The 18,611-nt window shown below is 37.8% G+C and overlaps 1 protein-coding gene across 5 annotated transcripts in view; it reads left to right on the forward strand.

Annotated features, from left to right (window-relative positions):
• Positions 1-18,611, forward strand: part of LOC128992693 (uncharacterized) — a 410,155-nt gene that overhangs the window by 309,063 nt on the left and 82,481 nt on the right. For all 5 annotated transcript variants that reach the window (XM_054416401.1, XM_054416398.1, XM_054416399.1 and 2 more), the window contains one exon: positions 10,495-10,755. In XM_054416401.1, the coding sequence (XP_054272376.1) occupies positions 10,495-10,755 (261 nt within the window). The remainder of the gene's footprint in view (positions 1-10,494; positions 10,756-18,611) is intronic.

Below are 18,611 nucleotides of genomic sequence, written 5' to 3' on the forward strand. Positions count from 1 at the left end.
GGACATACGGAATTCAACTTTGGGGGACCTCGAGCAAATCCAACATCGAAATTCTTGAACGATTTCAGGCTAAGGCACTGAGAAGAATTATTGGCGCACCCTGGTTCGTATCCAACACTACAATTAGGAATGACTTCAAAATTAAATCAGTGAAAGAAGAAATTACAGACCTTAGCAAAAATTATCAAGAAAAATTAGAATATCATCCGAACAGTCTTGCTGTTAATCTGCTGGACAATAGTCAGTGCATTAACAGGTTAAAAAGTGTTGTGCATGTGCTGGACCTAAGCTACAGATTTCTGTAAATGTTTAAATGATTGATCAAATTTTTGGCAAGACTTGTTGTTGAACAGGTGCTTGCTTCCTGACATTGTTTGATATATGTTTTACTTATTGTTCTCACATTTGAAGTTTGAACAGATTGTAAAATAAATTCTGATAAAAAAAAAAAAAAAAACAATTCCACACAGCTGGTTCAAACATATTATATACTGCACGAATATTAGAACAGAGAGGGTAAGGATTATAAATTTAAAATAATGATGTCACTAGCCCGAATGTAAACATTATTTAACATTACTTAAATGGAGCTGTCAAACCATATGTTAATGTAATTTCATCAGTTACTCCATTTGTTTATGTTTATGATCTATTATACTGAGTCTGTTCTAATATTTGTGAAATGCTGTAATAATATTTTACAGGGAATAATTCGTTGTAAAAGATATTATTCATGGATATAGGAAATAATTAAGATTCTATAATCATTGCCAAGCCATTATCCTGAGTTTTATGAGGTTTATTTTTTTATTTTTTTTTGTGTAAACAGCAATATAATCCCCCTGCCGCAGCAAATTTATAGACTTAGTGAATTTCCATTTACCTGATTATAATTTCACTAAAATATGTTTAAAAAATTACCCTATTCTTCATATTTATTTATATTTTCCTATTTGTTTCTATTTTTCGGTTTGTAACTGTTGTGATAGTATTTTTGTTTACAGTGCAAACCATTTAACACGTTCTTTTATTGTACCTTAAAATCTATCATTGGTTTTGTATAGTAGGTAGCCTAAATAAGTACTCACAGTATGAGTACTTATTTTTTACTTATACTTATACTTCCCCCCCCTCAATGAATTCGTGTATTTCACGAAGGAGTCGAGACAAAACCCACCGATTAACAAAACTCTTATCACAAAACTGGCATACATTCATTGTTGACAAGACAAGCCAATAAACGATGAAGTACACACCACGCGACCACGCGACAGACAGCATTGAATTTGACGTTTAAGTTCGGCACTGCTCGGTAAGATTCGGAAGCGTTCGGCACAGCGCAGTAGAGGGGGAAGCGTCGTTCCGATTTCAAATTCCGCTGTCCCGTTTCTAGACAGACGAAAAAAGGGCGGTGACGGTCTGACGGCAAGGTCTCCTCACACACTCTTGTGTCTGGCCACGTGGGCGATCAGGTGATCTGCTGAAGACGCGGCGCAGCTTACAAACGGTGCATTCGGTTGTGCATTGAAATATTTTTGGAGGGGGTTGTTTGTGTCCTTAGGTAAATTTCTCGCTCTAACCTCCTTATATTTTTTCCGCTCGTTCCTACTGCTTTAACTGGTAGTGTAGCGTAGACATTGCCGTCTTTGAGGGTTTAATTTTTAGAAGTTGAGTAGTAAGTTAAGTAGCACGGTGTTTCTGGGACAAGGGATGCTAAAATCTCACGATTCAACATTACTGCATTCAGCCATTGAAAAATATAGAGGTAATGGAGTTACTGCCCTACATATTACTACATGTCCGATTTATTTACCTACAAGGTACTTTAACAACTTACAAGGCACTGAAGAGTATTTCTAAAATTACGATAACTATCACTTGATCATTAACATATCATGAATGTTCACAGGGTATACCTCTGCTGACCACCGTCTATACACTGATGAGTCTTATTTATCTTGAAAGCAATGATCGTAAAATAAAGTAATTATACACAATTCGAGCTGCAATTGAAACGTAATTGTTGACAATTGGTTAATACCAGGTCGGGATAGAGTTTTGAGGCCCCCATTGTTAAAGTGAGAGTCTGTAAATTCGAGTAATTGCATGTGAAATTTACTAACGCTGACTTGTAATTGATATAATTGCCGTGATACTTCTAACCATTAAAATATCATTCGTTCCCACATTTACTTCTTTGTGGATGGACAACTACTAATGATTGAATTAACTGTAAAATAGTTTTATACAATTTGTTATTGTAGTTAAATGGGGAGTAGGTCATGACGCGTTCTGATTTGGATTTTAATATTGTTTCTACAGGTAAGAAGGAACAAAGAAAAAGACAAGATTAGTACACAACCAGAGACCTCTTGAAACTTTCGGGACCACATTTAATTTAAGTGTTTTACGCTTTAATAAAATGGCGTTTCTTTCAGTGGTGGGAAATTAACTTACCAGGTGCATTGGGCGTCACACTCCTATGTGTGTGTAGTCTACTGACACATGGTAGTGAAATTTGTCAACCATTAATTATGTATCGACTGTAATGTTGAAGTAATTATTGAAAGTAATGTATGTTTCCAACAATTATTTTCCAACCACGTAAATCGACAATTCGTCATATTGCGCTGTCCTTTGTGTTGACACAAGTCATTTGCCGTATCTACGCACGGGATCTACTAACGATTGTGTGTGTGCATTTACCCACTCCCGCACGCAACTAACAACGCTGCAATTGTCGTAATTGCGTGCCGTTCTGTGACAGGAAGAATTACAAATTACACTAATTACAGTCTGTTTCAGTTTTGGTAGTTTGTGTGTAGTGTTTGGATTACTGTAATCAAACTAGTTACGTAAAAGAGGATTACGTGCAAGTGGAGATTATATTTATTGTTTGGAACTAAGTGAATTAACTTTGAGGTTGAAATTTAAGGTCAAGTTTACTGAAAACGTAAAAAATAAAATTAGGCAATAGATAATTATTGTTCCACAAGCATTGATTAACTGTATCAAATAAATTACAAAACCCACGAAATAATAATAACGTCAGAATATCATCACGTTGACACTTTTTTGGTTAAACTCTTTTATGTATGGCTGAGTTATTATCAGAGAGCACTGTGCTCTCTGGTTATTATTATAGTCGTAAGATTTTTCAAAATCTAATCATCATAGTTAACGTTGTAGCAAATTTTTCAAAATATTAAATTGTGTGTATGTAAGATATGGGTCATGTACGATGCCATTTTACAATCCAAAGTGAATATTTTCCCTTTGGTAAGATCTCTCAAACATGGTCTTTTCCTGAGAAATACCTAAAATTGATAAGAAAATATATACAATAATGTGACGAATCTACTTTCCATGGCCTTTATTGTGGCATTTTGCGTTAATTTTTCCTTATTGAAATCATCGGCGAATTTGATTAACGACGTTTGATTTTTAAACTCTCAATTCCAAAACTCTAGGCATATGAATTTCGTTTAGAAAACGTTCTCAAAGTCCTTCCTCGGCACTGCATTTTTGTATACTTATCGGTTTACAACACTAGAAATACTGTTGTTATCAAAACTATATACTATTTAAACACACAAGACAATTCAGCCTCGTAATGGTGTTACAATTATGACAATTAATAGCACGGAACAAATACCTCATCAGTGTGAACCGTTGGAGCAGATGTACGCGGTGAGCCGTGTCTGTATCATTCAACTGCAGCAGTGCACGTTCACACGTTCACACGCACACTAATGCGAGGCTTGCATGTCATTGAACACCTGGTAATGAACTGATCATAAACACCGGGTGTTGTGTGGTCTGCTTTGCACTCCCAGGTAATCTGTCATTCAATGCTACTCTAACTACGTTAGGCAAAACAGTCGGGCAAAGGATCTTTTTAAAAATACACACACCAAATAATTTTAAAGCTCCATAGGGAATGCTTGAATGCTATTTATGTTATATTTGAATTTTTGGTCGATTGATATTATTTAGTTTTACAATATGCGTGTGAAACAATAAGAGTATTTACTCAAAACATTGATTGACAAGAAACATTTGGTTACTACCGTATCATGGCTATAATTAGTAATAGAAGGATTTGTTTCACATTTAGTATTTATTCGAGAAAATAAGATTTTTATTGTTTATTCGTTCTAAATATGTAAGAGTGAGCCATGTATTATGTCAAAATAATTTAGTACAAATTCTAACCATTGATGGACACAGCTATATTATTCTTGTGGTTGTTTGGTTGGTAAATCATTCTCATGATGTACTGTAAACAATAGTTCATCACAAATGTGATTCCAGTGTTACATCGCGGTTATTTTTAGGTGGAACAAACAAATCGACTGCAGTTGTAGTTGTGTTTATTCGGTGTGATAATTTGCATGATGGTATGACTGCCTGCCTTTAGAGATTCTTTCAGAACATTTACTCAATACCTTCATTTACTGTAATAGCTTTTGAAATTGAAATTGCGTTTTGCGAGAATTTTACGCACCGGATCGGCGCTATCTTCAGGCTGTCCTTGTCCATCTTTTTTAGTATTATCTTTAAAACATATTTTTTTAAGTAGGTGGTCATTATGTCGTGTATCAATCTGTGTAAATCCATCCCGAATCCTTACATAAGCGTTACCTGCTTATTGACTCCTCTATGATTGTTTCCTGCTCCGACATTGATTACACAGAACAGTTTGTTAAACGGAGCGTTGCGATCCGACTACTTGGGTAGTATTTATGTTCACGATCTCCGAAAATTGATTTGTGGCTATTGTCTTCATAATGGTCGCGGGTCGTCACGGGTTTTGGCCGCGACTATCTGTACCGATTGCGTCATGGTAAATTGTTATATTGAAGAGGTATTTTGTAACAGTTAACTGTTGTTTTAGACGAAAAGGATCTATTAGAGATTTATATGTTATACATCTGGTGCACTACCAATGAATAGTGCAAATATAATCAATAAGTCTACATTTCTTTTACTCGTAGCTTCAGTAAATGTGTGCTGTATTTCTTTCAAGATTTCCTGAATCCAATGGCTATGGAATCATATGACAGCATCTGTCATAATCAAGGTTTAGTAGAACATCCGCCAATTTCGCCTTCCCAACATCCTCTCATTCTGATTGATAACTCCTTCTGCTCTATCAGTGGTATCGCTGTCGGAAGGAGTCTGTCTTGTTAATCTCATGATGCAGGACCAGGACCACTCTCACTATCTCATCCTCCCACTCTCCACTCGCCATGAGATCATCCCTGTCTCTGTCTCATTTCCCGATGATTTCACTGCATAATTAATCCACTCCTCCAGGACTACTTTCCCAACTGATTTACAGAACGATGACATCAAGTTTACCTCAGGATCCCGGCTAATTGGACTGATTAATTGGGTCGTCCAACCGATTAATGCTTGTTATGGTGCTGGTGAGTGGTTTTATTAATTTATATTGCGGTCATGATGGAATTAAGGTTAAGGGAATTTGTTAAATGGTTATATCTGTCTATGGAGAAATTTGTGTTTAAATGTGTGTGTGTGTACGTTTTAATGGTAGGCACTCGAATATGAGAGAAAATTTATATAATTTAAGTATAGCTTAGCCTTTTAATGCAAAACTACTGGTTGTCTCCACCTCAGTGAACATTGGTAACATTATTGAATATATTTTATGTCAAGGATGTTGCAAACAGGTTTACAAACAAATTTACTATGTATTTTTTACTAAAATGAGTTATTTGATCAGGTTTGGTATTTTAAAACCGTGGAGATGAATCATATTATTTTATTTTTTCAGTAGATCATCAAATTTGCAGAAATGTATTCCTACAGTAGTGTACACTCAGTCATAATACAAAAATGTATGTTAAACAATAAATAATCTTATCCTCCCTTTTTATCACAGAATGATGAGAACATAATGTTCTATGGTTGTTATGAACTTGAATTTTCTCAGCGCACTTGAATTTTTTTAATATAGAAATCTTCAAAGTAGAAGAAAGAAAAACGTTTAAATGAAACACGTTGTTCAGTACTATTGCTACTTGAAAGCCCACTTGAATAATAGCTGACTAGCATGAATGAAACGTAATTTCCTCCTCCAAGTGACCACGTAACGGTAAAGACGTCTCGAGGAAATCAAAACCTCTGCTTGAACAGCTGGTCCTCTTATCAAGTGACAATTTTTGTCTACAAACCAAATTGATTGACACCTCTGTGTGCGTTACAAAGGCTCCATTCATTGACAACGTATTGTACGCCTCCGACCAACGCAAACTCTCGAATAACCTCTATGTTATGCGACCCCCTCCGACATATGTTGAGAGCTGTTGTAATTGGTACAATTAAAACCACTAGTCATTATGGTTCCAGCTGCTACTTGATCGTTAACACTGTTTGGGAACTTGTGTGTGTTGAGTGGAATTGTTTTAGGGCGATCGTTAGGAGGTGGGGCCGTTATTTGAAAACACTTTGCATTTTGTTGTCTCCATAAAATGGTAGAATGGAAACTGTAGAAAATGTGTATGGTAGTTAAATTGGATGATTTGCATTTGCCTTCTTAAAACTTAAGAATGATTCCATGACACTATAAAACCGTGTAAAACACGTGTATGGTTTTTGGACAAATTGAATTCGTCCACAACGTTGAAAAAAATACACATGCCACAGTTAAAACGTGTCACTATTATTTGTACAATTCATACTCACAAATTTGCTTGGACGCAGATGAAGCGGATATTTTTAATTGTTCAGATTTGAGATGAGTCGTGTAAATTCACCCATTTGTCTGCCCAGTTTCATATATAAACATTTAGCTTTGATGTGTCATTTTCTTTATGGGAACAATGTTAAGTAACACCAGTTGACGGACATCTCACGTAGAAATTGACATCAAATCATGAGAAAGAAGAGCCTTAGTGGTAATATGTCCAGTGTAATGATTGATGTCTGCAATCTGACATGTAGATCTGACGGATATGCACGTTATACTGGGTCGTGACTGTTACTTCCTCGGCCCTTCATGCGCATATCCACTCTAATGATGTCGGTGATAAGGTGCGTTGTATTCAGATGCAGTGATTGTGGAAAACATTTCGATATTTTACTACTAGGTGGGCAACGGTACACAATTGTCATCAACGGTTGGCCATAGAGTGAGATGGTATAGAGGGATTGTCGATAATACTTTGGCTCTTGGTTGAGGCATAATCCGCTTTGCCGGGGCTGTTTGAACCCAAAGCTTGACCTCGGCTTCAACTGGCTTCTTTTGTTTTATAATCACCTCCAACGCCTTCCGACCTTACGTTAAATTAGTTTGCTACTTACTTGATGATTTATTGGCACTAAATTATACTTTCAAAAATCGACAAACGAAACCCCATTTTCAACGAGGAAATTAAGCTTCAGAAGCGCCTTTTGACCTCATTCTCCAAACGGTGGTTACCGAAATTGCTGTTCGACCGTCTATAATGGAGGATGAGGCTGCAATTTAAATTTCACGATCTGCGTACAAGTCAATAACCCTGATGATTAAAACGCCATCAATTTCGGCGTTGACCGTTACACGGTGGATTACCCGGGAATTGTGCTAGGCTGGAAGTCGGACGTGGAATTACATACAATCACGACTATTAGTCAGATGCGATCTTGTGCGAACAATGGAGGGATCGGTGTAGTCTGATGTTCTAGGCATACTGTCTTCAGTAACTGGTGAAATACCTCTTGGACAACTCTGGTGGAAACTGCAGATCAACATTTCCACATGCCTAAAGGAGAACCATTTGTATGATCAATTGAAAAATATTTCATTATGTTTTACAAACGGAGGTTACAAACTAGACTGGCAAATCATTTGTATGAAAATTCCTTTTTACAGCAAATTCCAAATTTACATTTTCAAAGAGGTGTTTAGCTTTCGAATAACTGACTATATATAAAATGGTTTACGATACCAGCCCATCGAAATAGCCAGTAGGGGAATTAACAATATTCTCTTAGGTTTGCCACTACAGCTACCAAGAATTACTAGCCTATATGGAGCTAATTATAGAATGAAAAGTGGAAAATTTTTGACTTTTCGACTAACAAATCTTGATAGGATGGTTACTAATTTTAACATTCACGGATGATACTAAAAGGTGTGTTTTTTCATCAACTTTACAATTGTTTCCTTATGTTAAAATAGAAGAATGTCTTCGAGATCTATGGATATTTGGAATCGACTGGTACATTCCCTAACCTACTCAGGACAAAGTGTTTTGTAGATGTAATTTCGCACTGGAAACCGCACAAACCCACTTTGTGTCCCAGTGGCCGAACTGACCGAGAGAAAGGTTGCGGAATTGCGCGATTTCCGCAACGCTCAGTTACAACATTTCATACGGTGCTGTTATGACGGATTATAGTGGTTTGGACGGTGAATTTCACTGTAATTCTGCCAATCCGCGGGGAGTATAGAGCTGATAGAACTGGTAATCGAACTAGGATAACTTGCCTGTATGAGTCGTTCATACGTCAAGATTGTAAAATTGTATTGCCATAGATTTTAGACATGAGAAGTGGCTAAACAGTTCATTAGAAGTAAATTACTAGTTTTATTTCACATAGAACGGTCATGGGAATTATTGCTGGTAGGATTTATTCAACGTTGCTCATAGATCAGTGTTGACAAGGTTTAGCAATTGCAGTAAACAATAAACGTGCATTTGCTTTAATTCTTCATTAACATCTGTGACATCACTGTATTCATATCAAACTGTTATCAATATCGAATTCATCAAACAATTGATTCTGTATTTACTAAACTTAATTATATGAGAACAATAGGCATTGTACTCTGTATAGTATGCTACACTGTACGATTTGTCTGTTGGGGGAGTGAGTTTTATTGTGTATTAGTCATACAGTTTCGACCACGCCAGCAAAGGTTGGTATGAAGTCAGCGATGGTTCAATCCTTGCATCATTCAAGGACGTTGCTGCGTTCACTGGCTTTTATTACCGTAGCAGCTTTTGTTGTTCCATTTTGCCCAAGTTTATTGAGATAATACAGGTGGGATTTTCTCTTGATCTTGTGGTGATTCAGCCCTATATATATAATTGTCATATGCATTTTTGTAAAAATGTTTGTTCTCTATTTTGGGCCACAAATTTAGTTGTAAGGGGATACCAACCTTTTGGGATACAATCTATAATATCACTCCTCCAGTCCTCCACAACTACATTAGGAATTATTGGCTTCCTCAACTGGAATCACTCCAGTGACGAATTGCGATGATTTCGTTCTTACAACGCGATCACCTAAAATGTCCTGCGCTCAGTAAGATCAATGCCCGATCACCGTGAAAGGTCAAACATTTGGCAACTCCCAGACATGTGGTTGAGTGTCGGTGACTCAGAATGCTACTCTGTAGCTGGAGAGGTGCCAGAGGTCCTCTGTGTCACGTGCCCACTGTCCAGGTGTTACTGGTCAGCTGATCTCAGCTACAACCTCGTGAAAGCCTGCATTGTTGATCAGCTGATTGTACAGAAGCTCTTGAGATCCTCAGTTTGATTGTGAAATTTATTTTCGATCTGTGTTGGTAGTCATGTACAAGTTTACACACTTTTAGCAGATCGGAAGCACTGTTATGTTGCCGCAAAACGAGACTGGGAAGAGTTAGATTATCCAAACCCTTTTGATGACGAGCACTGTCTTCGCTTGCCTTATAATTAATCAATCAACGCCCAGCTGATATTTGACCGCGGCTAGTGGCCAATGTTTGTGCAGCTAGCCATATGTTGAGTGAAGAGCTTGAGCGCGGAGTGCGGCTGACTGACGGATATGGAGGGAATCAACAGCTAACAGATGATGGTAATGAGTAGAGAACCGTAGGGGGCGATCTGACCCCGGGGTCAACTGACACGTGCCTTGGCCTGTCATGCTGTCATACAGTCATGCTGTCATGCAGCCATGCAGTGACAGTGGCTTACTAACTTTGGGAGAAAGCTGTTTACCGTGCATTGTCACGATGTATACGCCACACCATGACACACAACGCGAAATTGTGTTTAGGGCGGTGTTAAATTGTATTGTAGATGGTAGATTTCTAGCGGTGTACGTCAAAATAAGCTGACACCACTTAATTACCTACTTTCACCCCGAAACAAACTTATATATTACCTAAGTCGAGTGATTTTTGCAAATTTAGTTTCTGCCGGTGTCAGACAGAATAAGCAATTTGCATCTCCGTACTTAAACAAAATCGCTGTGGATATTTAACGCCTCTTTAGTCTATTTTAATCTTAATTAATTAGGATTAATTTTGATTTTTGGGTGCAGAATTTGCTTCTGTATTTGAGAGACTATTTGAACATTTTCCTTATGCAGTTTTTAACATAGTTTTTGGTTATTTATAAGGATCCTGTGCCCACATCGTGGTATCGGTATTCAATTCCTAATTTCAAAAAATGTTCTATCCACGTTCTTATGATTTTTCTCTTTCTGTTGCAGGGTATCCAACGTCAGGTGGAGTTTCTGGGCAGGTCTGTCAGCTCGGTGTTGAAGCAGTGCGATCTGCTGGTGCAGGCGGAGGCCGAGAAGTCGAGAGAGGCGGAGCCCCCAGACACCCAGGGGCGACGACGAGGTCGCTTGGACGCCGCTCAGGCAGTGAGGACAGCCAAGGATCTGCAGAGACGCTGGCAGCACCTGACCATCAGGAGTCTAGAGTGGCAGTGTCACATTGACAACCAGACCAAGCGTGCCGAGGACAAGGTAAGGAATAGAAAACATCCTACAGAATATTCTGTAGCTCTATAAAATGAATCTCTACGGATTGGCAACGTAATTTTGTAATGCCCCCGAGGTTGTGGAATCGATAAAGAAGAAATTCATAAATATTGGTGTTCAAATCAGTTTTTTGCAACAAAGCTCAATACGTCTATTTCCACTGATATTATATTTACATCTTGTTTTCCAAAGCCACCATTCGTGAGAGCAATATTGGCTCTGGAGGCTGTTTTGGGAGACCAATAATTTAAAAATGGTTTGCTTATCGTACTGCCTTCACTTCCACCATGCTGCCTTGCTATCCTTAAGATGCTGGTTTGATCATAAGAGGTGTCAGTAGCATTTCTTAGTTCGAAACTCAACTCATACTTTGGCAATTGTGAATAAATTCCTCTTGTTAGAGACAGTTGGTCTTCGTCGGTAATAAAGCTTTAGGATATAATTCCATTCAACACTCATCCTTCATTCATAGTGTTTAAATTATGCCCAGTTGCGTATACACCATACATTTCTTACTGAATGAACAGTTACATTGATCACTTCATCAAGTCCCATAGAACACATCAACACATCAACAGTATGCACCACAATGAGATGTAATGGTTGACTGGTCTACATCAAGCCCATGTCCCTGATACAGTTTGGAACACTGCCAGCCATTACCATACCATATGGCATCGCCGCAGGTCCCTAGTAGGTGTTTGGTGTCCAGTGACCAGTTTCTAGCCCAGGAGCGCTGTACCGCGTATCGTGCCTTGTAGTGCGGTCAGGTTTCCAGAACTACTTAGCCTGATTACCCCTTTATCTCGCTGGATCCACGCAAGCACGCACCTCTTTCATTTGCATTCCGCCTGTGAGAGCTGTGGGTCAGGTTGAGGACGACAATGTGTGAAATGGTAAAGTCTCGTTTACTTTCGGCTTGTGTTCGCATGAATTGAATTAATTCGTGGATGTAATAGGTGTATAGTCTTTATATGTACAAATTGTAATAATTCGGGAGTTTTGAGTCATGGCGCTTTTTAAAATCCATGGCTTATGTACTCGAACTTAAGAATCATCATAAATAACTCATGTTTACTTGATCAACATATCATATTAATTAGTGGCCTACTTTAACTTTGTATCTCTTCTCGTTCTGTGAAACTTGTTTCTTTGTGTTATTCCTGTCTGGGAGTACGCTAATGTAAACTAGACGTTTTTATTTCGATTTGAGGCAATTTCTACTGTTTATGCTTTAAACTTTACGTATATAACTATATCAAAATAAGAACAGTAGATCATTCGTAGAGCGTTGTATTTGGTCATAACACAGAACACATCAGTGTCTTCCCAACTATACCTCTTTACTATCTGGATGACAAAATACGAAGGGAAGTATCTATGATGGGTTGGTATTATATTTGGTTTTTATCTTGGTTGCTGATAAAACTAATGAAGCTCGTGTTATGAGTAAGGTGAGTCGCAGCTGTCACAACAAAGCAACCAGCTGTTGATGTTGATAAGGATGTCAGTAAACTACGCACCTGTTGCTTTATAACCCTTCTACAAACTGCCCTATCATATCACCGGAGTTTGGGCGTTGATTAAACTAGCAATTGTAAAGCTGGTTGGTTATCAATAAAGGTCTATGACAAATTTAGATTCAAATCATTCAACAGAAATGTTAGTACGAACTAAAGTAAATTTTAACATTTTTCGTATTTGAATCTCGTTTAGTTAGTCAATTTTGAAAGGGTTCCTAAATTTGCGACCTCACTAAACACAGGATTATGAGTATGACAATTCGATAAAATCATTTAAATTGTATAGTGATCGGCGGTGTTAAGTTACCAATTAAATTATATGTGCAAATAAGCTATTACCGTAAGTTTCTTGGTAAAAACCAGACCCAAGACCGATTTATTTTTTTTCGTTTTGATGCCCCCAGAGGCCAAAAACGCCGTCCGTTCAAATTCATACACAATTTTGTCAGCAGATATAACAGTGAAACTAAATTAGCTACGATACGATATCACGACTACTGTACATGTTACGTCACTGCGTTGTAGAAATCAAGAGAACAGAGGCTGATGAACAGGCTGTGTGATTACCGGTGAAGTAGCAATTAGTAAAGTAGAAAAGAAAGAACCCATCAGCATCAGCATCGACGACGACCGGTTCGGCAACTACTGTACCTCCACCTTGCGCTGTGATTGTGTGGTGCAAGTGTGTAGGTGATGAGGTTCGCACGATTGTCCCCCGGAATGTGACTTCACTTTCCCGCCATTTCACTGGGATCAGGCAATTAAGCGGGTGTGGTCGAGGATATAAGAGGTTTAGTAGTCATTAGTCGCGGAGTTTCTTGCGCTTTCAATAGCCAGATTGGAAGTGTCGCGTTTTACTGTTCACTATGAAATTATATTTCTATACTTGGTATAAAATGTTCTCCGAGTATAGTATTCATCCTGTAAAATCCGAAGTTGTGTCATTTCTGGCTACGCTTGAGTGCGCTAAATGCTCTAAAACTATAACCCTATTACTGACTGTCTGATTTTTTATAATTCTGGAATACTTATACTTTATTTGGCCTATATGTGAACTTGCAGAGAAAGGGCATCTGAAACTGTGTCAAGGATTTCTTTCAGTCCTTTGGGGGATAAATGTCGATCTTGATCCGGTTTATACAGCTAAAGCCCCGATGACATAATTTATAACACCTATTCCACAGTAGCAAAACAGTCCCAGGCTAGTGCATTAGGAAATGAGGGAGTGGGCTTAGTGGATAGGCTAGGGCTTCGGTGTGTCTGACACTCCGTCTGTAAAAGACCCTCACGTCCTAAAAACCCTACCATTATGACACTGATTATGCAGACAATATTCCTCATATATCAGTGTTGAATTGTTTTCTTTTTCCATTTTCTAAAACATTTCATCATCATATCGTAATATGCTACGTGTGGTATCGTTTGTTCCGTAATATCTCATAAATTAAAACCCAAACGCGCCACGTGTGTACTGTCCGTGTCCGGCTCGCGCCACGCCGGGTACGTTCACAGCTGGTCTAATGGTCTAATGGCCGGCCGTGACTGTCACTAGTTGATTTGTTCCTGGCTCGCCATTGTAATGGTCGGCTGTGGCTGTAAACACGGTAATGACGGCGAACAGAATGGATTCCCGCAATGCATAAATCCCGCACCGCGCGGCTACATGGTACAAACTGTAGCTTGCCACCTGGGCGATCACGGCACGCGATGCTAGGGCACAGAGTACAGCGGTCGTGTGTATTGGGGCTGCCTACACATACTTATAGGAATATGCTCAAAACCTCAGGGGCAGCCTTGGTGAACGTATCTGGCTTGACAAGAATAATCGAATTTGAAAGGGATTAGGATGTAACAAAACGTGAAAAACTCCTCAGAATGCTTTGGGGAAATTGGCGAGTCGGGGAGTTGCCTATGTAATGCAAATCGTGTATACGGTCGATCTACCTAAGGTAAACATTACATAACAAGCATTAGAACAAGAGTGTAATTATGATGCAGCGTGTATGGTTGGCAAGGATGTCTTTGGAGCATATGCAGGCTCTGAGAATTTGTTTCGTCCAATACACGGGTAAGGTAGAGCGTGAATGGTAGCTGTAGGCGTACCTCCCTGAATAAAATAAAACACTCTGGGTAAAATTGCCATCTCACTTATTCTTGTTTTTTAGCTGTCTATTCAGGTGTCTAGTAGTTGGCTCTCTTAATAGGTATGAAATTACTAATAGCATTACAATGCATCTTTTCAGCTGCGAAACTGTCAATGAAAATTCGTCTACTCTCGATTGAAGAATTTGTCCAAAGTAGTAATTATGGCTCAGCAACAAGAAAACCCTGTGGTCAACGCGTGCGTACAGATTGGCCAATGGTTCGAGGGTCGTTTCTAACATACAGATTGACCAAAGGTCCTAATGAGCAGGGGCAAAAAATGGGGGAGGAGCTTACAGCAGCGATGTCCCATGTGTGGGAGGGGCTAGTCTATTCAAGTAAACTGTTTGTTAACGTTTTCTAATCTTACCAGATACAGAGGTGGTCTCTTTAATGCTATTGAATATCGTAGAACCAACTTGTGTAGTTGAAAAAGTTGACAACATTTTTTTATTCATTTTAAATATGAATACTCATAAGGTTAACATGGGAAACTAAGGAGCCATTGGGACAGAGCCCGAAATGATTTTTGGGATAAGAATGTGTCTAGATATGTTAATCGGAAATGTGAGCTATCTTCATACCAAATTTCAACCCGATCCGAACAGTAGTTAATGCGTGATTGGATATCAAACAAACGAACAAACTCACAAAATTTCACAATATTAGTACTACGATATATTGTAGTTTTTAAGGGTGAAAACATGATGTCTCATCATATCTCTATTATTTTCATTGCGTGTGCGATCTCTTCAAGGCAACTTAGAAAGATTAAATAACATTTTACTAATGACACATACTATGAAAACACAAAATCTAACGTAAACCATTTTCTTCTTTACATTGTATACAAAATAATACAACATTTTCTTGATTTAACCATAGACTAACCAACACTGTTTTATCTATGATTTAACTTAAACATCACCGACTTACAGATAACCCAATTTTCGTATGGATGTAAACAAAATTGTACCATGGACATATGTTTTGATGTAAACAAAATTTCATTGTAAACTTGAAAAAAGTTCAGATGATTGACAACAGAATTCAGCACAAACTATGCAATAAGCTAATATGACGAGGTTATATGCTTTCACGGGATAAACGGAATGATACCTCCAATTTGGAGTTATTATTTTCTTTTAGCGGCAACTGGAAATGTAGCTGACTAAATATTAATAACAAATTATTATTTATTTCAGGATTTTAAGGCAAAATGTTAAGAATTATTTGAAGTTTAGAATTTTAATTTTTTGTTTACGTAAATGTTGAATAAGTGAGTAGATTTTTGTATTTTGTGGTAGAACATTTTATTCGGGTGATCTCGCTTTCAATGGAATATCTTTTTCCTTTTTTTAACTTTTGTTAAAATACTACTCCTATAATGAATTATTGCTAAATTGGTTTTGTAAACTTAAAAATGAACATCGTGTGCAAATACTAAGACAGATATTCAAGGTAATTTTCAAACAATGTGTATACACATAAAAACGAGAATGCTTATGCTTTGAATCTTGAAAGAACACTTCAGGACTTTTAAATGGTAACATTACCTTATTGCTATAACAGGGTCAAACGAACTAACAATTTCGTAACCAACTCGACCTCCCAAAAAATGTACTTTGTGTACTTGAAAAGAAATTAATAGTGAGTTTATAAGCAATTAGTTAGATTTTATAGCCTATTATTTGTATTAGAATACCGCACTGTTTTGTTTACAGTTGAATGTAAAAACCTTATTTGTTTACTTGACAGTTTACATAAAACTTAGTGTTTTAAAAAGTAAAATTCGTCTCTTGAGTGTGGCCACCTCTGTGACTGGTAACTTTAGAAAAAGTTAACAAACAGTTTACTTGAATAGACTAGCCCCTCCCACACACGGGACATCACGGCTGTAAGCTCCTCCCCCATTTTTTGCCCCTGCTCATTAGGACCTTTGGTCAATCTGTACATTAGAAACGACCCTTAAACCATTGGCCAATCTGTATGTGGCCGTGGTCAACATATTGAAAAGAAATCTGTCAATATACTGTATCGCTTAGGGCAAGTCAACAGACAATACATTTTTGTTGTTATTAACTAATCCTTACTGTGGTTAGATCGCAGGTATTGTAGTACCAAAATAGGCTTCAACAACCACAAATCTGTATGTCCTCAAGTTAATAACCATTGACCTTGACGCTGGGTATCATCTCCAGTATTCAACCAGAGAGACAAGGATGCGGAAAGATCTGTCGGCAGATTACTTTGCCAACCATCTGGTGTATGATGTATGATGTAAGATGTAGAGTCTGCTAGTAACTGGTAACTGGTTCTGGCTGCTATAAATATACGATATTGTAATGCATTGCAGATGTACGTGCTTCCAGAACAGCTACTTTCCTCCAGACGTTATGGTAATCAGCTTCTCCAGTTTTCAAGTGGATTTGAATTGAAATGGAATTGTAGAGTTCGTTGATCGAAAGTGAAGCGGCCGTAGGTATATTGATATGAATTCTTAATCGGATGACAAAGTATTTGTTTGGAAAGGGGTTGGATGTGGACTTTTCCCAACTACCTGTCTAATTGGATGACTTCAAAGTCATTTGTACGATTTTCGATTGATGCTCGTGGTAGATGTTAACGTGTTGTCAAATCATGCCACCACTGTTTATTTTTTAACCTAAATCCTGAAGTATTTGATTTGAGACTATGATTTGAGTCAAAGTTCCAATTTTATCTTGTCGAAAACTAACTTCACCTATAAAACCATCGGCAAATCCATATCTATTTTTTGAAAGCAATGGTCAATTATTACGGTTATGAGTTTGAGGTTACGTAGTAGGCTAACCAGATTAGACTTCAGCATAATCTAAATAATATAATACACAGACGATAAAATCAGAAAGTGAAATATATCCCTATGGCGGTGCTCCAATATTTACTGTATCTCAGGTTCGCAACGTTCAACGTAAGATATTGCGATCGCAGAAACCGCTGCCGAAAGCTGCCGAGCAATAAAGATAAACTGTTGCCGAAAAGTAGAAAGTAGGAAACCCAATTGTAAGTATCAGGCGATCTACAAATGGCGAAATATATTATTTGAACAAAGGTGGTTTCGCGAACAGGGCATTTGCGGTGTGTTGCTAACAAGGATTTGGATCTCGTAAAATACAAGGTGTGAAAGTAATTTAATGTAAACAGTTGATAGGGGTTGTAACTTGGAGTAACGCCTTTTATTTGATTTGAAAGTTCTCCATAAACTCGTGCTTAAATCTTGTAACGTTGACAGTGTTGTTTTGTATGTTTTATTCTGCTAGATGTTTTCAAAAATCACTCAAAAAAGGCATTTGCCTGGGACTCAGTGACTTAAGTAAAATACATTTTTACTTATTATCAGAGTTTAAAACACCTGATTACCTCTCCCTCGCAAGGGTATAAAACATTAGTAGTAACCTCAACATATTACAAAACACAAATAAAATTAGAAAATTTCGGGAAAAAAACTCTTAAAACTCCACCAATACTTATAGTTGTATCACAATTTTCCAACGCAGTAGGCTACTAAAATACTAAAATGTCATGTCCTTTTTATAAGGACATGACATATTGGGCCTACTTATAATATCTTCATACATAATTGGTTTATGTTCTTGTTATAAAAGTACTGTATATTTAGTATTTGTTTAAATCGGTTTTCCTAATTGGCAAGTATCATTGGATATTATACACGAGGAGGTCAAGTCAACGAGGTTAAAACGGAGCACGTTGAGTCGTTAGTAGTCAGAAATCAATGACGCAACAATGTGGGTGTGACAAATGTATTACGCATGCTCATAACAATGGATAACGATAACTCTAATGGATATAAACGTCACCCAGATAACGTATCTGACCTGCTCAGTGCTCACCGCAGTATCTATCGACGGTTCGAGCACGGGTTAACTGCTCAATAAATCCAAATTGCTACCGGTTTCGTTCGCTAACATCGGCCCTCTGCGATCTAGAACGACTGCGAAACTGTTTTTGTCTGTCGTAAAATGTTCGCCATTTCATGCTGTTCCGGGTTGAGAATTTGGTTTTTGTTTTGCGCCGCCCGTTAGAGTAACGTAAATAACAGTAATGTACCACAACATTCTTTTGTTTTCTTGTTTCTCGTGTCTTTGCCTGAAGATCCGCAACTACAAGGATTGT

The sequence above is a fragment of the Macrosteles quadrilineatus genome, unplaced genomic scaffold (genome assembly GCF_028750875.1).
Source record: "Macrosteles quadrilineatus isolate MER2022 unplaced genomic scaffold, UCM_ALF_1.0 Scaffold_4__1_contigs__length_99947679, whole genome shotgun sequence".
Taxonomy (NCBI): Eukaryota; Metazoa; Arthropoda; class Insecta; order Hemiptera; family Cicadellidae; genus Macrosteles; species Macrosteles quadrilineatus.